The sequence below is a fragment of the Stigmatopora nigra genome, chromosome 1, assembly GCF_051989575.1.
Source record: "Stigmatopora nigra isolate UIUO_SnigA chromosome 1, RoL_Snig_1.1, whole genome shotgun sequence".
Classification (NCBI taxonomy): Eukaryota; Metazoa; Chordata; class Actinopteri; order Syngnathiformes; family Syngnathidae; genus Stigmatopora; species Stigmatopora nigra.
The window spans coordinates 7434296-7460353 of NC_135508.1; the positions used below are offsets into that span (position 1 = coordinate 7434296).

Sequence of the window (26058 nt, forward strand, 5' to 3'; positions counted from 1 at the left end):
TTTCTATATACTTTTCTTATATTAAGACAGTGATATACATGTTCATTGAGGAACAATAAAAAAACGAGATGTTCTGAAATTTATGAATGAATGACTAATATTCACATATTGTGGGTTTCATTTGTTGATGAACAAGTTATTATTAGTGGAAAATTAAAATTTGATCGAAGACTAAGTTGGTACATCCATGTTAAGAACCAAGACAGAGGTTAGTTTATTATTGGTGCAAATTCTAAATGTTTTTTTGACGAAAAGAGCCATAAAAAAAACCATATTTTCTATCATTATTCTCAGATTTTAAAAGTAAAAATACATGAAAATGTGAGCATTTATTATTCATTTCAACACTTTGAAAGTAAAAAAAAGTCAGAATTATTTTAGAACATTATTTCACTGTTGCTAATCAATGAGTATCAATGAGAAGATGCATGCAGAAGAGTCTAATGAAGAAGAATTATGATATAAAAATAGTTTTGGCGCCACAGTGCCAGCGTGAGGCTCCCATCGGTGCGTTCGAGACTTAGGTCACTCACCAGCGCTTCCCATATTTTACCACACAGCGGAGAGCCATATACACCCATCAAAAGAGCCACATATGGCTCCCGAGCCATATACACCCATCAAAAGAGCCACATATGGCTCCCGAGCCATATACACCCATCAAAGGAGCCACATATGGCTCTCGAGCCATAGATTCCCTACCCCTGGTCTACACAGTGCCAGCTAAGTTCTCCCTTTATTTTAGACTCACATGGAAATGTTCCAAGCCTGTAGCTTCCCCTGAGTAGAGACCTAAAAATCAAAAGCTAGCTTTACCCCTGAAGCAGGGATCACATGAAGGCGCTTTTAATTAAGAAAAAGGAAATTTATCCAATTGATGATATTGGCAAGGGTTCAGAAACTGTTGTGTTTGGCTTAAGATATTAATTATTTTCCTCATTTATCATGCACAGTAAACCTCAACTTGTGATAGAAATTAACAGCTTGACGCAATTTTTTCCAAGAATTGTTTTCTAACTTTGCCACTCTCATGCAGGGCAAGACAAGAATACAGGTTTTTTTTATGTCCACAGTTTCTACAGAAACACCAACAACAACAACAACAAAAAGCTACAGAATAACAAAAAAGGAAGACGATCCAAGGAAGAACTCGACAGCTGGGGCAATTCTGAGTCAAGGTGCTTTGCTTTTATCGACACCGTTTGATATTTGTTGCAGAGCATTTTGGCTCATGGCAATTAAACATCATTTGTGTGAAAAGGCCAAAAAAAATCTCTCGTAGAAATCCTGATGTTGCACTACAGTGTTGTTTCGATAAAATAAACTGCACTATCTTTCTAGTCATCTGAGCAAAGAATGATTGTATAGTATATAAAAATAAGAGGGCAATAAATGATTACCGTATTTTCACGACTATAAGGCGCACCACATTATAAGGCTCACCCTCAATGAATGACATTTTTCCACATATAAGGCGCACTGTATTATAAGGCGCACTGGATCACAAGGCGCACTGGATCACAAGGCGCACTGGATCACAAGGTGCACTGGATCACAAGGTGCACTGGATCACAAGGTGCACTGTATTATAAGGCGCCCTGTCTATTTTGGAGAAAATTTAAGACTTTTAAGTGCCCCTTATAGTCGTGAAAATACAGTAATTGCTATTGACTTCCAGGTATGAAGCCCTCGCTACACAGTCACCTCTAAAGCCAGCCATTGTTGATGTTTTGGATTTTTTTGTATAAAATCTTGCAGTGGGGGAGGAGCTATATGATGGAAGATTTTGTAAACTAAGATGGCTGATCTGCATATTTAACAGTATTGTTTCAGTTCAGGCGTTTTTGTTTTTTTTAATATCACCTAGTGGTGGTTTTTCGTTTTTGGTTTTCTGTTTTTTTTCCATATATAAGGCCCACTGGATTATAAGGCGCACTGTATTGTAAGGCGCACTGTCTATTTTGGAGAAATTTTAAGACTTTTAAGTGGGCCTTATAGTCGTGAAAATACGGTAAATCTATTACATGCTACATCAATCACATGCAAATGTATAAGAAGGCTTCAGGGCCAAAGAGCACAAGTATTCAGAATAGCCTGTCAAGTTTTAGGTGTATAGGGATCGAAAACCACAAGGCTCATTTAGTCTTGTGACACCAAAGGGCCTTCATTTACATGCCGCCGCCGCCGCATGATCCTCAGTCAACTGGCCTGAGGAGAACAACCAAGGTGAATAAATTGCGCAGTTAAACGCTATGGATGTTTGGTTTCAGGCTTGGTTAGAATGCTGAATTAGCAAGTGCTGATGTGCCCATGGAATTTAGAGCTCTATTCCTATTATGCTGTATAATCGAGTCTTCTTTCCGTTCTGTCAGCTCGGTGATATATTGGTTAAAGTACAAATCTAAAAGGTGACAGCACTCTGCACATAAAATAGATTAGACATGACAAGCTAGAGTTGAGCTATAGACTGATGATAGGATCAGAGAGACAGAAAGTTTCTGGTCCTAAGAGTGCTTTGTCAAACCATTCCGAGGCTCTCCTTGCTCCTTCGGTACAATTATTGACAAGCCTAGAGAGCTATTAACCACATGTTCCAATCGGTTGGTGTGATCTTAAGGCTCAAACTACTTGACTGGCCAATATTGTAAAGGTGCAAATGACTTTGAGAGCCTGAATGTAGGAAAGGTTTTGCTTTCCTGCTCCAAGGTTAATTGCTATTATGTCTAAAAGAAATTAACAGTTTTGTAAGTCGTGTATTAGGTACTGAAGCTATGTATGTATTGTTGATCACTGGGATTCAAAATAAAATGAAAGTTTGTAAAAAAAGAAATAAAATTTAACATAAAAGGCCATTTATTTGTTTTTAAATAGGTGGATGATTGGTCCATTCACAAGCAGAACCCAAAAAATGACAAATCCCAACCAATAAAGAAGCAGAAATGTTGTATGGGAATTAAATGTCACTTGACTCTGACTAATAAAGATAATACTTGAGTGAGTTCCAGAGTATTTCTCTCCAATCTGGCTAGTTTGTTTTGGAACATGAAAACTTTATGATAATAATTAAACAGTAAATTAGAGACATAACACAAAAACTAGTGTTTCAAACATTGTTTTAATGTATTAGTTTTAATTGTCAGCAAAACAGCTGTTTTGAAGATGCCACTTAATATCATAATTCATAGATTAATATATCTTATTTTGTGTATTTTCACTGGAATGTTGGGTTTGAAAATGCAAAGAATGTCATTCTTCAAGCGATTCTACTTTCTACTTTTTACCCTGGCAGTTGGCTGGATTTCTTTCCGAGTGTCATATAGGTGAGTTTTGCTCTCATATAATCAATTTATATATGTAAAGGAGAAAGAAGCGGGGGTATATATATTTTTTTAAACGGATCCCATCGGTAGGGTGTCTGAAAAAAAAAATCATTTCAGAACCGAGTCCATCCAATAACTTTGAAAACAGTCTGTTTTTTTCACAATACAAATAATAGGCGAAATCAATTACCGTATTTTCATGACTATAAGGCGCACTTAAAAGTCTTAAATTTTCTCCAAAATAAACAGTGCGCCTTATTATCTAGTGCGCCTTATATATGGAAAAAACAGAAAACCCAAAACAAAAAAAACACCACTGTCGGATATGAAAAAAAAACAAAAACGCCTGAACTGAAACAATACTGTGAAATATGCAGATGCCATCTCAGTTTGCAACATCTTCCATCATATAGCTCCTCCTGCACTGCAAGATTTTATACAAAAAAATCCAAAACATCAACAATGGCTGGCTCTAGAGGTGACTGTGGAGTGAGTGCTTCATTCCTGGAAGTCAATAGCAATTACCGTATCTTCACGACTATAAGGCGCACTTAAGTCTTAAATTTTCTCCAAAATAGACAGGGCGCCTTATGATACAGGGCGCCTTATAATACCATATAATACAGTGCGCCTTATAATACAATAGAAAAATGTCATTCATTGAGGGTGCGCCTTATAGTGCGGTGCCCCTTATAGTCGTGAAAATACAGTATAAATATATAGGTTGGAGAGTCCATCCCACCAGATGACATGCAAGCTCTCTTTCAATTTTAGGGTCTTGGCTTCCTGCTGATTGGCATACGAGCATCTTACAAAAAAACTGCATCCCCTATTTGCCCACCTGCTGCTTATCCTAGTTGTCCTCGGTGATAGAATTTTGTATCAAAGAGCATCCGAATAATTTGTGTTCACAAGTCTAAATTGACCATGTTTTGATTCATCAAAAAGAAGTGTGTAGTGGGAGTAAACATGTGTTAGCGGGATTTGGTGAAAATTGTAAACGACTTAAATCATGACATTCTCTATCCAAGATTAAATTGGCATGCGTCAGACGTTGCAAAGGAATATGTATGCCAATGGATTTAGAACCCTGTACACTTGCTCATGTGAATTCATATACTACATTGTCTGACTGTAAATGTAGCCAATGACTACAACCTTTGCTATGAAATCCACAGTTACATTCATGCATGTTACTAAAAGTATAGCAAGTCAATATCATTGTAAGCAACAAGAAAACTAATAAGATATTGGTAAAGTATTATCTTTACATGTATACTATAATTGCTTGTTTTGTCCAAAGCACATAAATTAACTTCGGGTTAAAAGTGTTAAACTGCCATCACCGTAAAAAAATAAAATACAAATAAATAAAATTAAAATAAAAATAAATAAAATTTTAAAAAATAAAAATACATAAAATTTTAAAATAATAAAAAAACATAAAATTTAAAAAAATAAATACAATTTAAAAAGATAAAAATAAATAAAATTTAAACAAATTAATAAATAAAATTTAAAAAAATAAAACAATAATAAATAAAAATAAATAAAATGTAAAAAAAAATACATAATTTTAAAAAATGTATCATTATTTTACATCCATCCTAAACTGGTTTAATTTCAATCTTTGTAAATAAAAAATTCAAAGATGAGCAAGATTTGTAACTGCACTTGACAGATGTACCTAAATCTCTAAGAGCTTTATTATGACTCAATATCAAAACAAAAATTATATTAATTTTGAAGAATGAACAATCCATATGGCATATTGAGTTATCCAGTCATATTCCAGCACACCTGTGATTATCAGTACATTTAGCCATAGGGTACTTTGCTATCAAACCGGCAACCCTCAGGCTGAACATTTTTATTTCATTTTATCATTTTTTTTGTTAAATATATTTAATTATATTCTTTAAAAGCAAAGGGAAAATGGAGAGGTGGTTTGGAGTGGTGATCATTTCTTTATGGCAGCCAGACTCTCTGGAGATGACCTAGTGAGTATTGCGCCTGGCAGCTACAATTATCACTCGGCTCAATGACTGTTTGATATCTGCCAGGGTAATTTAGTGGGAAAGATTGAGCTGAGATTTTTTTTTTTTATACTCCCTTTGCAATGTAAATGACCCCTTGTGCATAGCATGAAGATGATTTGAGCAACATCAGTGTGCCGCTACGTTACTCAACATTTGTTCAAGGGCTTTGCTATAGCAATATTTATCAAGTTTGATACCTATTTGTTTTCAGAATGGCAATTTTAAGCAATCTCACTGAACTAAAAGAATGTTAAGGTCATACCCAAAATGATTATGCGTGTGTCTGTCAAAAGAATGTGGAGTGACAAATGATGGAGAACAAAAAGGCAAAAGAATAGTCATATTCTCTTTCATTTTCTGAAATCTCACGGAATAATAATTAGTAATTTTATATTGCATATTTTTCCACCACATTACTGGATTGAATATTTACAGAGGCGTATTTACAGAGGCGTATTTACAGAGCCACTTTGACCATTATGGCTAACCTAAGGTTAAAAGTCAGATAGTTCCTATCTTTCTTTGTAAAGTTTGCATCTTCTCCCCACGCTTGTCCCAAAAACGTACATTATCCATTGTACAGTGTTTAAAATGTCTCTTATCATGGCTTCAATTATCACAAATTCATTTCTTTGCAATTTTTTTGTCACAGATTCACTTCTTTGCAATTCTTTTTCGTCACAAATTCACTTCTTTGCAATTTTTTTTGCCCAAATTCACTTCTTTGCAATTTTTTTGCCCAAATTCACTTCTTTGCAATTTTTTTTGCCCAAATTCACTTCTTTGCATTTTTTTTGTCACAGATTCACTTCTTTGCAATTCTTTTTGTCACAAATTCACTTCACAATTTTTTTCGTCACAAATTCACTTCTTTGCAATTTTTTTTGCCCAAATTCACTTCTTTGCAATTTTTTTTGCCCAAATTCACGTCTTTGCATTTTTTTTGTCACAAATTCACTTCTTTACAATTTATTTAGTCACTAATTCACTTCTTTGCAATTTTTTTGTCACAAATTCACTTTTTTCTGTTATTGTTAAATATATATATATTTTTAAAGTGCATAAAAATGTGAAAATCCACGCTTAAAGTCGTAAGCAGAAGCAATTCTACTAGGACTCAGCCTTGAAGAAGAAAAAAGGGGTTACAATAGGGGTGACCCTACTTCGTGATTTTTTTTAATTATAGTGGCCATGTCTGGTAAACATTAACTGAGACTATCCATCCATTTATCTAGTCATCCATCCATCCAACCAGCCAGCTATCCCTCTCCATATCTATCCATCTCTCTCTCTATATCTATCTATCCTTGGCAATGTTCATCAATATATTATCAAAAGGCACAAGTCTACCACTGATGCTTCCTTTCACAGATGCACATTAATCATTTCTATATCAACCACGGCTGTCACTTTCATCTATAAATGACATATGTCCTCTTCTTGCTCACGAGTAACATTCCCCTTCATCTTAATCTTGTACCTAAATACCATACTATGAATAATTCAAACAGAACTAATCATTTTCTCCAATCTGAAGTTATACATGGGTAAAACAGCAAAGAAAACACAAAATGTACTGTAATTTAACATTATAGAATATTTTTTGTTTACACTGGAACAATTTAAGTGTTCCCTTCTTTCCATGTGTTCTTTTCGAATGTGTTTTTTTTTTAAATTACAGAGCAGTGATTAAAATTTGGGTGAAGTAAAAAGTGCTGACTAAGCTCATGAAACTTCTGAGAGTAGCAGAACAAAAAAAACAAGGGTTAGTTAGAGAACCCCAGAATTCAGCACACTTTCTGTCAATTCAGCTTAATTATTGAAGCAATTGCATCCAATGTACACAATTGAAATACTTTTGGCAGCCATTTTAAACAACAGGTAAAGCGTATTACATATTTAAGTGAGGCTCATGGCTTGAGGGGAACTGACATCATCAATCAAATTTGCAAACATGTGTCCCTTCTAGTCACAATTTGTTTAAAATCTCATATTTTCATTCTTTATGTATAAAAAAAGAGCCATTCTTACCTTTACTTAGCAATGAAATCCATATATCCACCAAAAAACCCAATCCAGTCCTCAAGCACCCCTATCCAGTTTGTTTTGCACCTCTCTCTCTCCACCAACACACCTGAATGAAATAATTGGAATCGTTATGAGGGTTGTGGACAGCTTCCTGATCATGTGATCATTTGAAAATATATGAGGAAAAAGTTAATTCACCAGCATATTTGTTTTGATTTTTTAGCAAACATGCTTGCTTCTCTATCAAAAATTTAAAAGTTATGGGAATGTGATCTTCAAACAACATTCACTGATGAAATATAGTCTAGGGTTTTTGAAAGGGGTGTGCATTAATCATCAGTATGGGCGTGACTTGTTTTGATCCAATTTAAAGTCATACACTGTTGTGGACTATTTTATTCATTTTCTGTACCGCTTATCCTCACAAGGGTGCGACCTTTGCACTATTGTAGTTATCCTAATTTCATTTTTTTTATTTATTTGGCCTAGAAAGTTTAGGGAGGGGGATTTTCTTTTAACTGTATCTATGGTGAAAGTCATAACTGCTCCATATTCTATAATATACAATTTTGGGATCTTATTAGAACAGGTGTGGGCAAACTTTTGGGCCCTGGGGCCACATTGACTTTAAAAATTTGACAGATGGGCCGGGTCAGCACAAGATATGATACATATAAAAAAGTGCATCCGTTAACAGTACATATGAAACATAAAAAGAGAGAAAGGACTCAAGTATTAATATACTCATCACTCATCGTTAAGGTAAAAAGTATAAAGTACCAAGTAAAGTAAAAACTAATGTATTAAGAAATATTAAAATGTCATTTAAAAAAAGATAGAAGGGCTGTAAAACACGGAAACCAAACAAGAGTGAACAGAGCTACTGCCACTGGCTTCCGCGTGACGGCGCCATCTTGGGAAAAAAAAACTTTGGACAATGACGGCGGGCCGGATTAAAAAGCCTAACGGGCTGGATGTGGCCCGCGTGCCTTAGTTTGCCCATTACTGTATTAGAAGGACTAGATTTCCTGAATCTACATATTTGAACTGGCATTAAATATATAGTATAGCATGGTGCTGTTGGTTGAGTAAAAATAATGCCTACTATAGAGCCTTCCCTCAAAAAATAGCACACAAAAACAAGCTGTTTTATCTTCTTGTCTTATCAGTGGATTCATATATTCATGCATATACCTGCGCCTCAATGTCCTTGACTATTTTGTCAAGTTGTTTTGACAATTTGTGGAGTTTTTTTCAACACAATGAGCAGAAAAATAAGTTTTTCCACGAATAAAATTTACTTTTAAGGAATTTTCAATCATTCATTTAGTATAGTCGTCTCTTTAGCATTTTTTTCTTCATGTTTTATAATGTTTTTCACTCCAAATTATGCCGCAGATGTTCTTGCATGTTAAAAATCATTGATGTATTCATCATTAAAGATGAGTTAGTCATTTATTTCCTACAGCGGCAATATCATGGGGCAGGGCGAGTAAGACAATAACAAATTCCAGAAAACCGTCCTGCTCTCACCGTGTGACAGTGTGAGAGATGACCGACTGCATCTTTTCTACTTCGCTTTTAGTACTTGATGAATGGAGCTGTCCAAATGGGGCATAGCTCAGCTCCATTCATGTATGAGCTGGCCATTGACATTTTTGAATTATTGGGAGTCCTTGCAACACCAGTCAAGTCCAAGAGGCACTCAAAATTAACATTCCTACGATGTGAGAATGAATCCCAGTGTCTTTGTATACGTATAATCACACCAGTAATCAGGTAATTGTACGAATATTCAATGGAATTAACTTCAATATGAAGCTTCTTCAATTTTACATTGAAAAAAATAAGAAAAAGATCATAATTGGCTGAAATACAGTGTTCCCTCGGTTATTGCGGTTAATGGGGACCGGACTCCCCCGCAATAGCTGCGTATCCGCGAAGTAGGTGTGCCCCTTCAAAAATGCTTAAAGAAACGTGTAACACGTGCACAAAAGCACCACCAAGCAAAAACATCATAGTAGTCCAGATGGAGGATCTTCTGCAGTTTTTTTGCACATAAGAAACATCGTTATTGGGAGTTGTGAACATTGTTTTTTTGGGCGGTGAAGATGTGCCTGTAAACAGCCATGACGTCATCAATGCGATTCCGGAACTCTCACCATGTTATTGACCATTTCTTTGGTCTTTTTTTTGATGCAATTACTAATTCTTATTGAATATTTTGTTTCCACCTCTTGTAAAATGATGTAATTTATAATTTTAACTTAATATCTTTAAATTTTTTATTTACTTTTTTCCTGAAAAAAATCCGCGAAGCTCTGAGACCGCGGTAGCTGAAGCGTGAAATAGCGAGGGAACACTGTAAAGCTTATTTAATTTTACATTGAAAAAAAAAAAGAAATAGATAATAATTGGCTGAAATATTGTTTTTAAATTGCATGTTAAATGACCCTTTTCAATCTATGACTATTCACAAGTTTGCTGCATCACTTCCATGATTTGTGATGCTATTCAAGTTCTAGTCGTTGTCTTTGAATTGCACTTAAAGAAAGGCACTTATTTGAAACAAAAGATTCCTTCAGAGGGAATATTACGTTTTTGGGGTGTAAATGCAACAAAGCTTAGGCTGAATAATGAACTCTGTGCAAGGCTGGTCTAAGTCTTTAGAAAAGTGCTGACTTTAAGGCCAAAAAAAAAAGAAAAAAAATGCTAATAAATTCTCTAAGTGAAGAACCATTACGGGGGAAGCATGCAAATGACAGGTGAAGAAATAATCTCCAAGGTAGTATTGATTCTCCTCCACAAGCGCCTTAATGTTCAGCTTTTAATTAGATATTGATTTGCATTGTCAATGAGTTTTTCAAACTAGCATCTTCCTTTATATGGGCTATCCATGTTTAGAATAAAATGTAATATATTTCTTTTATTATAAAAGCTGAGCACAATGTTAATAGTATATATCAGGGGTAGGAAATCTATGGCTCAAGAGCCATATGTGGCTCTTTCCATGGATTTATATGGCTCTCCACTAACCTGTGAGGTGAATAATGGAAATTACTAGTGGGAGAGTCAAGTCCCGAATGCACCAATAGGAGCGTCACGTCGACATTGTGGCATTGAGATTAGCTTTAGCACCACTTTAATCATAATTTAGTTTTTAATTACTCTTCTGAATGCATCATCTGATTAATACTGATTGATTAGCAAAAGAATAACAATGTTGTTAAAAGAAATCAGAGACTTTTTGTGATTAAAAAGTGGTGAAATGCAAGAATTTTTTTTTAATCGCATTTTCATATATTTTCACTTTTAAATTCTGAGAATGGCTCTTTAGATATAACATTAGAAAATAACAATTGTTTATGGCTCTCTCTTTCAAAAAGGTTCCCGACCCCTGGTATATATGTGAAAAAAATATATATATATATATATGTTGGAGTGATAGCTAGTGAAGGGAAGTACCAGGAAGAACTGGATGAAAATACTGTAAAAATACCTACAATAAACATGCCTAATATTTGGAAACAGTGTGTAGATACCCATTTGTATCTCAGAACAACACAAAATCACTGTGTCTGATTATATTGAGCAGACCACTAAAGACATTGCTGCTGTTAAGGATGCCAAAGTGTTTCCGGCGACTCGGGGGACATTTCTATCAATATGCTCTTGCTCCCAAAATGATTGCGCCAGCAACCATTAATCATTGATTTCTTGATGGAATTGGCCTCCGAGATACTTTAGAAGGATGATGAGTCAATTTGATAGCCGAATCCAAGTAAAACCCCAAAGCTCGATTCGTCGATACCACTGAAACTACATTTGCTGAGCAAACACGCATATTTTAATCAAATACAGGTGCATTTGGAAGATTTTTTCCTGTTTTCAAAGGGTGCTTATGTAAATGTGTGTATAAGCCTACATAATTAGCCTACCCAGAGTCATTTGCGGTAGGCTTCAACGACCATTCGACCCCTACGAGGTAAAGTGGTATGAAAAATGAATGAATCAATGCTACAGCAGAGTATCACAATACTCTACTTGCTTTACAATTGTTTAAAAAAGTCTAGAGAGCAGCTCACCAACCACCAAACAAACGGTGAACTAAATAAAAGCGTGCTCTTGACCAACTCTGGGTAAATTCTATCAGTGGGAGCCGTACATTGGTATTGAAGCATCAACAGTAATATCATATTTGGCGTCATATTTGACAAATACTAGACCAATATATAAAATATATCTTACCCAGCAGTACAAGAGGATGACTGATCCACCAGACTTCTCTGGCCATAGCTAAAATAGAGGTCATGCAGTTTCACTTGCAACTTTTATGCTTTTGCTGTGATGGTTGTAGTTTCCCCTTTGCTACAAATGTTTATATTGTGAGTGTAATGGTATATTGCATACTGCAAACCCTTCTGCCTCAACCTGTTGTTTTTTTCTATGGGATTGCTGTAAAAGAAATCACTAACCTATACCGGTGTACGATTTCCTGCCATAAGAACATTATCGAGGTTGAATAAACGTCCTGACTCTGACCAATTGTGTTAAATGAAAACGAAATGAAATGTTATTTTTACATTAAATTGAGTTAGCAAACACTTTTATTCAAAATGGAGGTGTCTGCATAATATAGTGCAGGGGTTGGGAACCTTTTTGAAAGAGAGAGCCATAAACAATTGTAATTTTCTAATATTATTTCTGAAGAGCCATTCTCAGAATTTAAAAGTAAAAATATACGAAAAAAATGATTTTTATGAATAATTTTTTTTTTTGCATTTCACCATTTTATAATCACAAAAAGTCTCTGATTTCTTTTAACAATATTGTTATTCTGTTGGTAATCAATCAGGTTTAATTAGATGATGCATTCAGAAGAGTAATGAAAAACTCAATTATGATTAAAGGGGTGCTAGAGCTAGTCTCAATGCCACAGTATCGACGTGACGCTCCTATTGGTGCATTCGGGACTTGGCTCTCTCATTAGTAATTTCCATATTTTACCTCACAGGTTAGTGGAGAGCCACATAGATTCATGGAAAGAGCCACATATGGCTCTCGAGCCATAGGTTCCCTACCCCTGATATAGTGTACGGAAATGTTGTTAGGGACAATAATTCAATTGCAATTTGTGAAATTGACTTAAACATCTGGACATGGGAATTATCCAAAGTCAACAAATGCACACATTTCTTCCTTCATAAATGGCTTCTATTATATAATTGTTACCCCAAAGCCATTCCTTCCATGTATTCACACCCTCTCAGTGAGCTCACAGACCTGATTAAAAAAACACCGATGCACCAGATAGTCCAAAATAGAGTGGTTTAACTGAGAGCACCACTACCGCAGGGCTTCTTCACAAGCAGCAGTCTTTCTGTTTTTATTTTTTTCACCCAGCAAATCTTTTGATTTCTGTAGGTCCTATTTTAAGTATTCCTTTTGATGACTTCTTTTATATCCTCCTTCATTACCTTCTCACATATAAGCTTTTTACATCTCCAGAGGGCATGTAATTACCCATGAATCAATGGGGGGTGGGGAAGGGGGGGGGGGGGATCAGCGCATGCCAAAGTATCTTGCGTATTTGCCTCATACACTCTTTGGGAGATGATTTCAGCAGGTACTACTTTAGATTTCCCACTTGTCATCTTCAGTGTCCTCTCTTCTTTTTCTTCTTTTTTTTAACCTTTAGTTTACACAGATTGCTTTGATGGCTCAAACTAGGTTAGTCAATTAGGTATTGCTTTTGAACACTTGTAAGACTGTGTAAAAAATGTATATCCTATTCCTATGTTCAGAAAGTGCTGCTGACATGCTATGCAGTAAAGCTAAGTGCCAGTTTGTTCAGGCAAAAAAGGTTAGATAATATAAAAAGGATTTAATATATAGGGTATAATACAAAAGGTATGTTATTTGGGTTAGGGTTAACTTAATTCATCCCGTATTCGGGAAATTTATTTGTCGCAGTAGCAAGAGGGTGAGGATGCAGAAATAGGAAAGGCATTTTACACATAGATAGATAGTTAATAGTAAGTTAATAAATAAATACATGAATAAATATATAAATAAGTCCCGTATTTTCACGACTATAAGGCACACTTAAAAGTCTTAAATTTTCTCCAAAATAGACAGTGCGCCTTATAATCCAGTGCGCCTTATATATGGAAGAAAAAAACAGAAAACCAAAAACGAAAAACCACCACTGTCGGATATTAAAAAAACACAAACGCCTGAACTGAAACAATACTGTTAAATATGCAGATGCCATCTTAGTTTACAAAATCTTCCATCATATAGCTCCTTCCCCACTGCAAGATTTTATACAAAAAAACTCCAAAACATCAACAATGGCTGGCTCTAGAGGTGACTGTGTTGTGAGTGCTTCATACCTGGAAGTCAATAGCAATTACCGTATTTTCACGACTATAAGGCGCACTAAAGTCTTAAATTTTCTCAAATTTTGACAGTGCGCCTTATAATACAGTGCGCCTTAGAATACAGTGCGCCCTATAATACAGTGCACCTTATATATAGAAAAAGTCATTTATTAAGGGTGCGCCTTATAATGCGGTGCGCCTTATAGTCGTGAAAATATAGTAACCGTGTTGCTGAAATATATATGTATGTACATACACAGAAATATACCACAGACATAAGATCACATCATGTTTTAACATTCTTTAAAAATTGCAAAACTAATTTAACTACTTTTAATATGAATGGGGCAAAAATCACTCTGCTTTACTAATTAACTTAAGAGGTGAGGTTAGACAAAAGATCACCAGACACACAAAAGATGTGAAACCCTACACTCGCCATAGGGAAGCTGAAAGAAACGTCAAATGGGTTTGACTGGCATAGAATATTTAAAAGGGAGAGTCGTCAAGGTAACCTTATTCATCAGGAGTTGGTGTTCATGTGCCTATAATATTAAAGGAAAGTTCATGGTTGATTCACCCTCCAATGATTGTTTTTGCTACTTATAAACATAAGATGGGTGTACATTCAGTATTGTATGTTGGCCTCATATGCCGCTTGATGATTAGCATTCATGGCTCATATCATACCATAACACAGAGCCAATTTGCCAAGTTGAAGTTGGAATGTGATCCGGGAATAATATGTAGGCACCTTTAATAATTCTGCTAATCTTGCAACAGCACGTATTGGCCCAAAACTATCAAATTTCCGCCGCCAATTGTGTGCTCTGCTCAAACTCTGTAATATAAAAAGACAATATCTCCTCAAATGAACTTTTTGAATCTAGTAACTATTGTTGAAAACTTTTTTTTTGACTCCAGCTGCAGCCTGAGAAAGAGACAACTGATTTTGCACTAAGCTGCTGCTAGATCATTCTCACAGTATAGTTCCTACTTATGGATGCTACACTTCATTTGTACTTTTTATCTGTGTACTGTACACATACAGTATCGGTATATGTAGTGCATGCGGTCCAACACCTGAACAAACTGTCACATTTGTTTAAACCAGGGGTGGGCAAACCTTTCGAGCCGGGGGGCACAAGATACGATACATATAAAAAAAGTGCATCCGTTAACAGTACATATGAAACTTAAACAAAAGAAAAGGACTGAAGTATTAACATACTCATCACTCATTATTAAATTAAAAGGATAACGTACAAAGTCAAGTAAAAAGGAATGTGTTAAGAAATATTAAAATGTTATTTAAAAAAGGATAGAGGGGCTGTAAAACACGAAAAACAAATAAGAGTGGACAGAGCTACTGCAACTGGCTTCTGCGTGACGACGCCATCTTGGGAAAAACAAAAAAAAGTAAAAATGAAAAGTTAAAAAATTTATAAAAACAATATTTGGACAACGTCGGCGGGCCGGATTAAAAGACCTAGCAGGCTGGATGTGGCCAACGGGCCGTAGTTTGCCCATGTCTGGTTTAAACTCTCAGTATCACATGACAGGAGTTCATTAGTGTTCTGTGCTAAGAGAAAGAAATACCCCTTTACTCACCTTATCTTGTTACTCTTGTATGGTTGTTACAGATACATTGTCCCAGCGGAAAACACACCAACCAGACATGAACGGCGTGACCAATGAGGTCTTGATGAAGAACTACCCAACATTTGTTTGCCAGGCATAAGACTAGCAAGCAGAAGCAGTGCGAAAAGATGAAAACCTACCTACTTACCGTGTACAGAGGCTAAAACCACGATATAAAAACTGTAGATGTAAAGTCGACAAATCAATAAGAGTGCTAATTTTCATTGACAGTATTTGTGTTGAAAGTGTACTGAGCATGAGTCTATTTGACAGGCCACTCTATTATTTGTAGAATAATATCTGTACATATGATGATAACTATGTTGCCGGCACAGAAGAGAATGTCCTGATAAAAAGAAAAGTAAGGTTCAACACTCTGATCGTTGTGATCTATCATGGAAAATGTGCTGAGTAGCCTGCTGTTCTCCCTGATTACTGAGTCCACTTGAGTCAGGGAAGCAGGCCCATTAGAATGCTAATAAATTACATTCTGACCATAAAAACAAAGCTATTTATAAGAAGTAGTGATTGGTCTCTTGTAATGTCCATGCTATGGCAAGTAAGTAAACATTGTTATTATTATTTTAAATCAAACATTGAGGCTCTTACTTGCTGAACAATACCTACCTTGTGATTGACGGCAGCTGGTATTGAAAGTGTTGATTGCCACAATTATTAATACATCTGCATACCTGTCAACTTGTACGTTTTATACGTATTTTATACGTTTTTTACCATTTCAAATCATGTACGCCGTACACCGACTTTTGTAGGGGGAATTTTTTTTAATTTTTAAAAATCGCCAATATTTATGAAAACCGATCTCAACAAGACCGTTTTGGCAAAAATTCAGATAGTCTCAACGCTACTGTCATCGATCGTTACTATTGTCACAGGATACCAGCAAAAATTATCCTCAATCGTATGTATTTTTTTTAGCGGTGCGTACGGCAATATCGATAAAGGATGACATGCGCATACATAGAGTAAATATCGTGGAAGCAAGCATGGAGCAGCCACCTAGTAAGAAACGAGTTTCCTCGAGTAAACATGCGTCGTACAGTGTTTGTAAGTTTTTTTGGGGGTTTGTATGGGGAATGATAATCATTTATAAGGGCAGTTATCAGCAGAGGTTGACAGGTATGCATCTGTTCAACTTTTCAAAGATGACTTAACTTCAATTGTGGGACTCAAGGCACATTTGTGACAAGCAACAATTGAGAGGACCCTATAAGACATTGTACTGATCATTGGCGGGTGATGGAAGAAAATGGACCATGGGGACCCCAGATGCTGGTTTTACAGAGGCGCAATAATCCTCTAGGTGGCGGTAAAGTGGAAACATCCCTCCTAAAACATTCGTCAAGACCGACCAGCATCGGAAGTCAAGAACAACTGAACTCTGTGATGTGCTCGAACGTTGGAACTGTGTTATTAGGTTTGTAGTTAAAAACTACATAAAGGAAGGAATATTTTGGATTTATGCCTAAATGAATCCATAATATAAGCAATGTCTAATGCCCTAAAATGAACTGTATAACTCGCTTATTTAAGCTCCCGCGTATCTTGTAAACAACCTATGTTCTTGACCAAAAGTAAGTGGTTTTTGCGCCAAAACTATGACAATGGATTGCTTTCATGGATCCATAAAAAGCCGTGAGCTTGTATGAAAGATCGGGTTCTTCCTCTGAAGCTGACAAGAGCAGAGTGCACTGATTCATTCTTCCATACAATCACACAATTGCGGAGCGGATATTAAAGATAATTTTGTTTTTAAAGACAGCTGGGAGGCGGCAAAAAAGGGGTCTTGTTTTCATTCATTCAGTCATTATCATTCACCACAAGGATTGCGTGGGTTTTACTTTATCATATACAAATGCAACACGAATTATTTTTTGTTTGAAAAAAAAAAGAATTACGTTACATTGGGAAAAAAAACTATTTCTCCTGAAAAAGACAATTTGTGAAATAAATTAGTGCCATAAATTCTGAACAATTACAACATAATGTCTTTCCTACAACCCCATATGCCGTCTATTACAAACAAAAAACACAAATGGCAACAATTTGCTTCAACATAGTGCAAAAAAAAGCCATGTTGTGATGTCATGAATTAACCGTAACAGAAAAAAAAATAAATGCAGTCTGTACACCTGCATGGAAACCAACTTTCTATAAATTAATAATCATGTTGCCCAACACAAATCAAAAGTCGGTTCAAACATTTAACAAGAAACACAGGACCAAGCAGCCTTGAAATAAAAAGACGGTAAATACTGTGGGTTTTTTTTCTCTACATCTGTGTCTGTGTAAGATTTTCCTCAACATCAGAACTGGAATCAGAACTCTTTTTTTCATTGCTACATTGTAAGGAGTCCTTTCTGTCCATCTTCTTTTGCTTATCATTAGACTCACTGAACTGAGCTTCAATCTTGGCTGGATCAGTGTATGTGTAGAAATGAGCCATAATAGCAAAAATGATACACACTCCCACCAGCAGGGATCCAAAGAGAATGTACTCGGCCCACTGAACAATATAAAATGAATATTAGTGCGGTGAATACATTATTATTATTATTAATTATTTAAGACAACATAATAAGACACCCACCTGATCTTCAAGAGTTGCTGCCTCAGCAACAATGAGCACAATGATATTACCAACAGCAACTGTTAACAGCCAACCAGCCTGGAGCACTGATTTCATGTTACTGGGTGCCTGGTAAGAAGTTAAGATTTTATCATTCTAATTTGAACAATAAGCTTTCAAATATAAAGTCTTTACATGAAATCACAGTAAGGTACTCGCTCGGGTTCTTTATTATTAGTATGTAGCAGTGGCGGTCCGTGCATTTTCTAGCGACGCCTTCAATCCAACCTTCAAACTATTTTATGGCTATAAAAACTACTCCATCTACAGCTGCGACACATTAAAAATAATCAAAAACAACCTGCGAAATGGCTTAGGTATCACCAAATCGAATTCTGATTGGTTAAAGCAACAGTCTTATTGACGCTTGTTTAATGCAGCAGAGCCTGCAGAACTGATTGTGAAGGCCTTGAGGCAGATTTCTGACCCTGGCAACAAATAATGGCTGAAATGTGATTGGTTAAAAGCTTCAATATGAAAACACACATCTGGAAGCAGTGCAACTAGGGGGGAAAGCAATGAAAAGTAAGCTAACAGACAAGTTGGAATTATTAATAAGTACTGATGGACAAAATATAATATATGATTCAAATATTTCTTAGGCCAGCAGAGAAGTGCTGTGTTTGCTACTCTTACATGCTTTGCTGCTATAACCGCTAATGACCGTTGCTTTAAGCCATGGCTGCTTTCTTAAGGCAATGTTGTGTTAGTTTGAAATACACGTTCTGTAATTGCTGTTTCATGTTTATATTAACTTTAAACTTCATCTGGGTTGGAAATAATCAGCTTGTAGCCGGTTTCGGAAAAAAATGTTTACAAAGTGCTGCTGATTCAGTGAGTTCAACAAAGCTGAATGAATGCCACCATGAAGCCTCATAGCTTAGGTTTACGCGCACAGATCCATGCAAATAATGATGATAAATAAACAGTAAAATGGTTTTAATATATTATAAAACTTAAATGTTTTGGGTTAAAATGCAATCTAATTAAACCACTATTATGCATGATGCGTCATTAACACCAACTATGTCACCCATCCATCACTTGGCTTAAGTTTTGTCATCATGTTTAAATATTAGTTTAATAACCATCATAAATGCAATCTATTTTATTTCATTTGTATGGCTTGGATGTAACATATGAGCTGCTTTTGATATATACACAAGGAAAAATACCTGTGAGTAAGAGAATTCCAAGCCTGTAACAGAAAAGACCACTTCTCCTACTGTGATAAGGAAGTACTGTGGAATCTGCCAAGCCATATGCACCGAGTTTTCTCCGATGTCATTCACTTGACGGATTTCCTGTTCACACTGGAGAACACAAACACATCACTCTGATACGCAAGCTTGGTAGAAAAGAAGTCTCCCAAGTGCACATGTGCCATCAAATATGTTATTACATTTGGCCCAAAATGAAAATTGGGTGGGATGATCAAGGTGTACGAGCTGCCAAAGCCAAGATGCTTGTTGTAAACACACTGGTCTCCTGTGTTGGTCTTGATCAAGAATTGTGCACTGATAGTGACAATACAAAAAGCAAGAGTAAGGGCATTTACGCTTGTATGAGCTGAAATAAATAGAAAATACAACTTCTCACATACTCTCCCTGTGGCACAGAAAAATATTCTGACATGTTTGAAGCAGTAACATATTTGACACCAGCATCACCAATGGATATATTTAAAGGTGAGTCAAGGCCGTTGAAAAATCTGCAGAAGGCAATCACATTCATTTGAGTACATGACCATATTAATATCTCAGGTTGAGCTTATTTACTTACCTTATCGCATTAGCTCCTTGCTCCGGTTTGACTGTGACGTCATGAAACTGTAACAAGTAGGTTTCATTATACATAAGATTCAAGTGATTGCCTTCTTTGCTGGTTTTCCTTACCTTTAGAGGTAAGTGTTTGGTCCCATTCTGGAGAATGACCATTGTATTCCGAGATCCATTATTCAAATTGACAACATAAATATCTTTAGGGGCCAGTTCAAGAATAAATGGCTCATCAAAGGTCAAGTAATCATTGTTGGCCTGGTAAAGTTAAACACATCTCTTGGTCAAGTGGCTCGTTTTCAATGGAATATCTCATCTACATTTTTAAATACCGTGAAAGCCTCCAATTTAAAGGAATGTGACCCAGCTTTGATGTCCAATGGCTTATTCAGCATGTTGAGGAACTTTGCTTGGCCTTCGGTACTTGTAGGAAATATGGGCAGCGTTTCCTTAAAGCAAAAAGGGAAAAATATGGGGATATGTGTGAGAGCAGCCCTTGAAAATATATTGTATCCTATGCATGTGTGTCAGGTGTCATTCTTACATCAATCTGGATCTGGAGAAGGCCTGCAGCAACAAATGCCAGAGCAGCAAAGAACATCCCCACTGTCATCCTCTTTAACGGCCTGCAATAATGTGACAAATTAAATACATTCATAGTCATCCATCTTCTTTTCCTGTTCATGACCAGTAGCAAGCTAAAAAAAATGGATTCTCAAAATGTTAAGAATCATCATTATCATGTGTGTTACATGGCTCCCTCTAGTGGTCCTTAAGTTAAAAAAAAACCCGAAATGCTGTTCAGTTGTTTTGAACTTTAAAGGTCGGTAAAAAGTCAAAAAAATTGACACAACATGAAAGTTTTGCAAAATAAGCTGTAAACATTTGAATCATAAGAACAAATTCTCTTGAGGGTGAGTTGTATAAGTGTATGTTGTACATGTACATGTTTATATGGACTGTAGTAGTAGTAGAATAAATGACAGCAAATTAGAACAATGTTAGGTCATGGGCCTTATGTACAAAAACCTTCTGGTAAACAATCTTTCTTCTCAAAGAGGACGAACCCCAGTGGACACAATAGGCATGGAATCTTACTACTGTGACAACAAAATTTCCCGAATGCGGGATGAATAAAGTTCATAAGTCATCCATATAACAGTGACACTTACGTAAAGTTTAATTTGCATTTGGCGATGAGTGGGTAGAGCAAGCTGTCCACAATGGGCACCATAACCAGAATCAAGATCGGGTTGACAGTCTGCCGGGAACATATTACACTCTCTTAGTTTGTTACAAAAAAAAATCATAACTAGATTATCGATATAAAAGCTCACCTGCATCTGGTCAGGCTGGATGATAAGGATTCCCTACCAAAACAGACAAGAGTCACAAGCATTATTTGGTGGGTACTAAAGGGGGTATTCCAATCACTGAGTACTACTTACGAAGTCACCATTCATGGTAGTCGCCTGGAGCGTCCATCTTGATCCCTGTTAAGTACATAAGGATTTTTTTAAACACTATAGACATGCAGACCTTCCATAACTACCGTATTTTCACGACTATAAGGCGCACTTAAAAGTCTTAAATTTTCTCCAAAATAGACATTGCGTCTTATAATCCAGTGCGCCTTATATATGGAAAAAATAGAAAACCAAAAATGAAAAACCACTACTGTCGGATATTAAAAAAATACAAACGCCTGAACTGAAACAATACTGTTAAATATGCAGATGCCATCTTAGTTTACGATATCTTCCATCATATAGCAATATTTTATACAAAAAAATCCAAAACATCAACAATGGCTGGCTCTAGAGGTGACTGTGTAGTGAGTGCTTTATACCTGGATATAGCAATAGCAATTACCGTATTTTCACGACTATAAGGCGCACTTAAAAGTCTTGAATTTTCTCCAAATTAGACAGTGCGTCTTATAATACAGTGCGCCTTATAATACAGTGCGCCTTATAATACAGTGCGCCTTATATATGGAAAAAATGTCATTCGTTGAGGGTGTGCCTTATATTGCGGTGCGCCTTATAGTCGTGAAAATATGGTACTTATTTTTTGCAGTAAAACAGGAATGAGAAAGAGTGTGTATGGTGGTAGGGGGATAAATAGTATTATTCACCTGCTGGTCAAAGAGAGCCCAGAACATTGGAAGAGGGATATAGAGCAACAGCACCTTCACTACCATCTTTACTTGGGCAATCAGAAGTTTCTACAACCACAAACATAAGAAGGATGTTATTATGACATTTCATGACAAAACTGTATTTACTTTTGACATAGTGAGTACTCTCAAAAGTCATGAAAATGATTACACTTCCTGAAATTGCAAAAAAATACCCTGAAAAATCCAATGACGGCTGTCCAATACACCATTTTTTTTCCATTGGAGTTTTCAGGGTTTTTTTTTAAACATGCAATTTCAGGAATAGTAATCATTTTCATTTTGATATGGTGATTTATATACAAAAATTCTGATATTACATCATATTTTTCTTCAGCCCAGTCCAACCAGTGATTTCTTTTTGGGTATTGTTGATGACGATGCTTAAAGCGGTTACTAATGGCAAACTGTAAAGAAGAAATGTTTTTATTTTCATTTTAAAGTCAACAATAATGTGTTGAACCAGTTATTCAAATGTTATGACTTGTAGAAAAAGGTGCACATACCCCAATGCATCTGCAGACTTTCACTAAAATGTTTCCTTGAGGAGCAGTCTTATTGTACATTCCACTTCCCACAATGAATACAACTGCATGGAAAAAACATGCCATTATAAAGACAGAATAATTGTTGAGTGCGACGTCTTATTCAATGTGTTCCAAATTACAAAAACAAGTTAAAAACATTGATCCAATTTTGTCACAACGCGTAACCACTAATAATGGTTGAATAACCTAACTCAAGAAGAATAAATTTATAGGTTCTTACTCAGAGCGACCACCATTAGAGCTGCAGGGACACCAAAAGCTAGTGAGTAACATTTCTGCTTGCTGTAAATCCCACATTCCTGAGCTGCAATGCAACACAAAAACAAAATACATGATGTTTTAATTCAGTACCATAATTTCTCCTCTCCTTTACTTCATAGGAGTACCTCTGAGAATTGGAGTAATAACAGTGGACAGCAGACTGCCTGCATTGATGGACAGGTAGAAAATGGAGAAAAAGGTACTTCTCTGCTTCTCCTGTGAAGAGACAGAATTTTCAAAAGGTCAAGAAGTATTTTTACGCAACATGTGGTAATCTTTGTATTTGGCCTTGGACAGTGTTCACAAGAGACATGAGACATGTTCATATTTGTTAATTAACAACTCTGAAAGCAAAATTGCTGAGAAGCTTAAGATAAGTCACACCCACTCTCCAAAGCTATCATAAAAATTATGATAACATGTTGATAAACACAGGACAGTTCTTTAAGGCTAAATGATTCTTCAATAAAAAATGATGCAGCCTAATTAATTTGAGATATTTGAATTATAATCAGTGTGTCCCCAAATTTAAAAAAAAAAGTCCTCCTAATTACGATATACTGTCCCTTTTAGCACCAACAGTACATACTAAATATCTCAAGAATATATAATCTGCATTACACAGAAATATCAAATAATTTATTTGCATTGTTGTCTCAATGCGTGCCTTATGGTTGATTGGCGACCAGTCTAAGGTGTAGTGTGCCTTTCACTGAAATAGGTTCCAGAACCTTGTAACCCTGACTATGATAGGTGGTTTTTGAAAATTCATGTTTGAATGTTGCATTTTAAACTGCATTAGAAGAAAATGATTTGACACTGTGGCTTAGTCCAGGGGTGGGCAAACTATTCGGCCCGGGGGGGTCGCATTGACTTTAAAAATTTGACAGATGGGCAAGGTCAGCACAAGATTCGATACATATAAAAAAGTGCATCCGTTAACAGTACATATGAAACATGAACAGAAAAAAGGACTAAAGTATTAACATACTTATCACTCATCATTAAAGTAAAAAGTATAAAGTACAACGTAAAGTAAAAAGGAATGTATTAAGAAATATTAAAATGTAATTTAAGATAAGATAGAGGGATTGTAAAACACGAAAAAAACAAATAATAGTGGACAGAGCTACTTCCACTGTCTTCCGTATGACGGCGCCATCTTGGGAAAAATAACAATAATAATTTGGCCGTATTAAAACGCCTAGCGGGCCGGATGTGGCCCGTGAGCCGTAGTTTGCCCATATCTGGCTTGGACTGATGATTAAAAACAACTCTACCTGATGGTCTTCAAATTGGTCGCCACCAAAGGCTGCAACACAAGGTTTGATGCCCCCTGTTCCCACAGCTATGAGAATCAAACCCACCATGGAGAGACCTCTGGAAGAAGTATGCAACTGGTCATTTTCACGTGTTTGTGCAGCTTTGTGAAACCTCGCCAGGCGACTTACACGTGGACACTAATGTTGTCTGGGGTGCCATCCTTGTTGGTGTCTGTGATGTCATGGATGGCACTGACTGCCAGGACCACTTGTCCTAATGCATATACTATGGACAGGTACACAATAGTTCTGCATGGAAGGAAGAATAAGGACATTATGGAACATGAAATCTGATTGGGATTAGATGAGTATCCATGAGACCCACTTGAACTTTCCGAGCCACGAATCGGCCACAATAGCCCCCAAGATTGGAGTCAGGTAGCAGAGAGCGACAAAAGTGTGGTAGATTGTAGTGGCAAAGTCATCATCCCACCTTAGAAAGTACTTTAAGTAAAGTACTAGCACAGCTGCTCACAGGAAAGGGTTAGGGGGAAGATGACTTTAAAACCCAGACAAGTTGCACCTGCATTCAGCACTTATGTCTAATTATATCTTGCATGAGTATGTTTTATTTTAATTTGAGATTTAACTGTCAGAAAGAGGAAAAAAAACTCACCTCGCATGCCATAGAACGAGAACCGCTCACAGAACTCGTTGACCACAATAAAAAAGATGCTAATTGGAAAGCCACATATCAAAGTCTGTAAAAGGGAACAATTTCATTTCTATTACTAGTTCAATAATGCCAGCTATGTACCAATTAAAAACTAAAAAAACAATTGTCTAAGAGTATAAAATGTAAAAAATCAAACATTTCAAACATTTATTTTTAAATGCACATTATGTAACACGTAATACATCACTTACACTCTTTGACATCCCCATTTCACCTTTACCTGTGATAAATTTAAAAAACAAGTTTTATTATAATTTTTGCAAGGATACAATAATAATTGTACCCATTTAATTACCATGCTACATTTTATACTGCTGAATTAAGATCAATGATCATTTAAATTGGACTCACCTGTCATGGCTGAATGTGAATGGTGAGATTGTATTCTCTTTCTGCTTAAATCCCTCACAAAAACATGTCTTAAAACGTCAAGCGTCAGCGGAAGCAAGGTGAGCTTTTATAACCTCCCATCAACTATGTGCAAATCACAAAGTGAAAATGCACGTGGTTGAGCCATGTATTCACCTTATCAAGGCTAAAGGCTAAATTTTCAGATAAGGATCGTTATATACTGGCTGATTTATTGCAGTATGAGTGTGCAAGCCAGAAATGTTCATATGTGAAATGAACCCGTAGGTTAGCACTTCACCTAACATATTATCCAGATAATCAAATTTCAAAATACATACATAATTAAGTGTAAAAAATAAAATACTATGTGGCAAATTGTAAATGGAAGTTTTCAGTGAAACTGTTAGGGTAAGAAACTCTTGGAAACAATAACACCACTTTGTTTTGATTACGATGATCAGAGATTGCGCTCAAATTATGAGAGACAAAAGAAACTAAGCATAGCTAAGTCCCAAAGAAAGATAGAGAGATCTGATTGGTATAGGGAAATTACAGATATTTTTACAGATGCCCTTAATACAAACACAGGAGCCTGCTCAATAATGTAAAGTTCTAATAAAGCAATTATGTGCCAGTGTATGATTGCCTGTGACTGTGGATGGGAATGCATAATTATGGTTCTCGATCCCACGCAGACAAAATAAACAGCTGCTTGTCCCTCCTCCTGACATTATCAGCTATCGGATTACACCGTGACTGGACATTTGGTCGCCGGTCTTGTGGTCCACTTTGGTCGCCAGTCAAATATACTTGGATATTAAACAGTACTTGGATATTAAACAGTACTTGGATATTAAACAGTACTTGGATATTAAACAGTAC

General features: G+C 36.1%; 1 protein-coding gene and 1 long non-coding RNA gene across 3 annotated transcripts in view; both read right to left on the bottom strand.

Moving 5' to 3' along the window:
- LOC144196581 (uncharacterized) overlaps positions 1-7722 on the bottom strand; it is a 75937-nt gene extending 68215 nt beyond the window's left edge. For both annotated transcript variants that reach the window (XR_013326357.1, XR_013326358.1), the window contains exons 1-2: positions 7586-7722; positions 7391-7493 (exon numbers count right to left, since the gene is read on the bottom strand). This is a non-coding gene — a long non-coding RNA (uncharacterized LOC144196581). The remainder of the gene's footprint in view (positions 1-7390; positions 7494-7585) is intronic.
- A 9982-nt stretch (positions 7723-17704) lies between these two features.
- Positions 17705-25046, bottom strand: LOC144214721 (solute carrier family 15 member 1-like). Its single transcript, XM_077743383.1, has 22 exons — positions 25017-25046; positions 24766-24850; positions 24475-24616; positions 24279-24398; positions 24108-24207; positions 22953-23043; positions 22787-22870; positions 22525-22607; positions 22339-22425; positions 21977-22066; positions 21288-21332; positions 21177-21209; positions 21012-21100; positions 20384-20465; positions 20172-20288; positions 19957-20097; positions 19844-19890; positions 19665-19772; positions 19464-19578; positions 19237-19374; positions 18023-18130; positions 17705-17938 (listed from the first exon to the last, which is right to left on the bottom strand). The coding sequence occupies exons 1-22, from the start codon at positions 25032-25034 to the stop codon at positions 17705-17707; spliced, it is 2157 nt and encodes a 718-aa protein (XP_077599509.1). The 5' UTR covers positions 25035-25046.
- Between the last annotated feature and the right edge of the window lie 1012 nt (positions 25047-26058).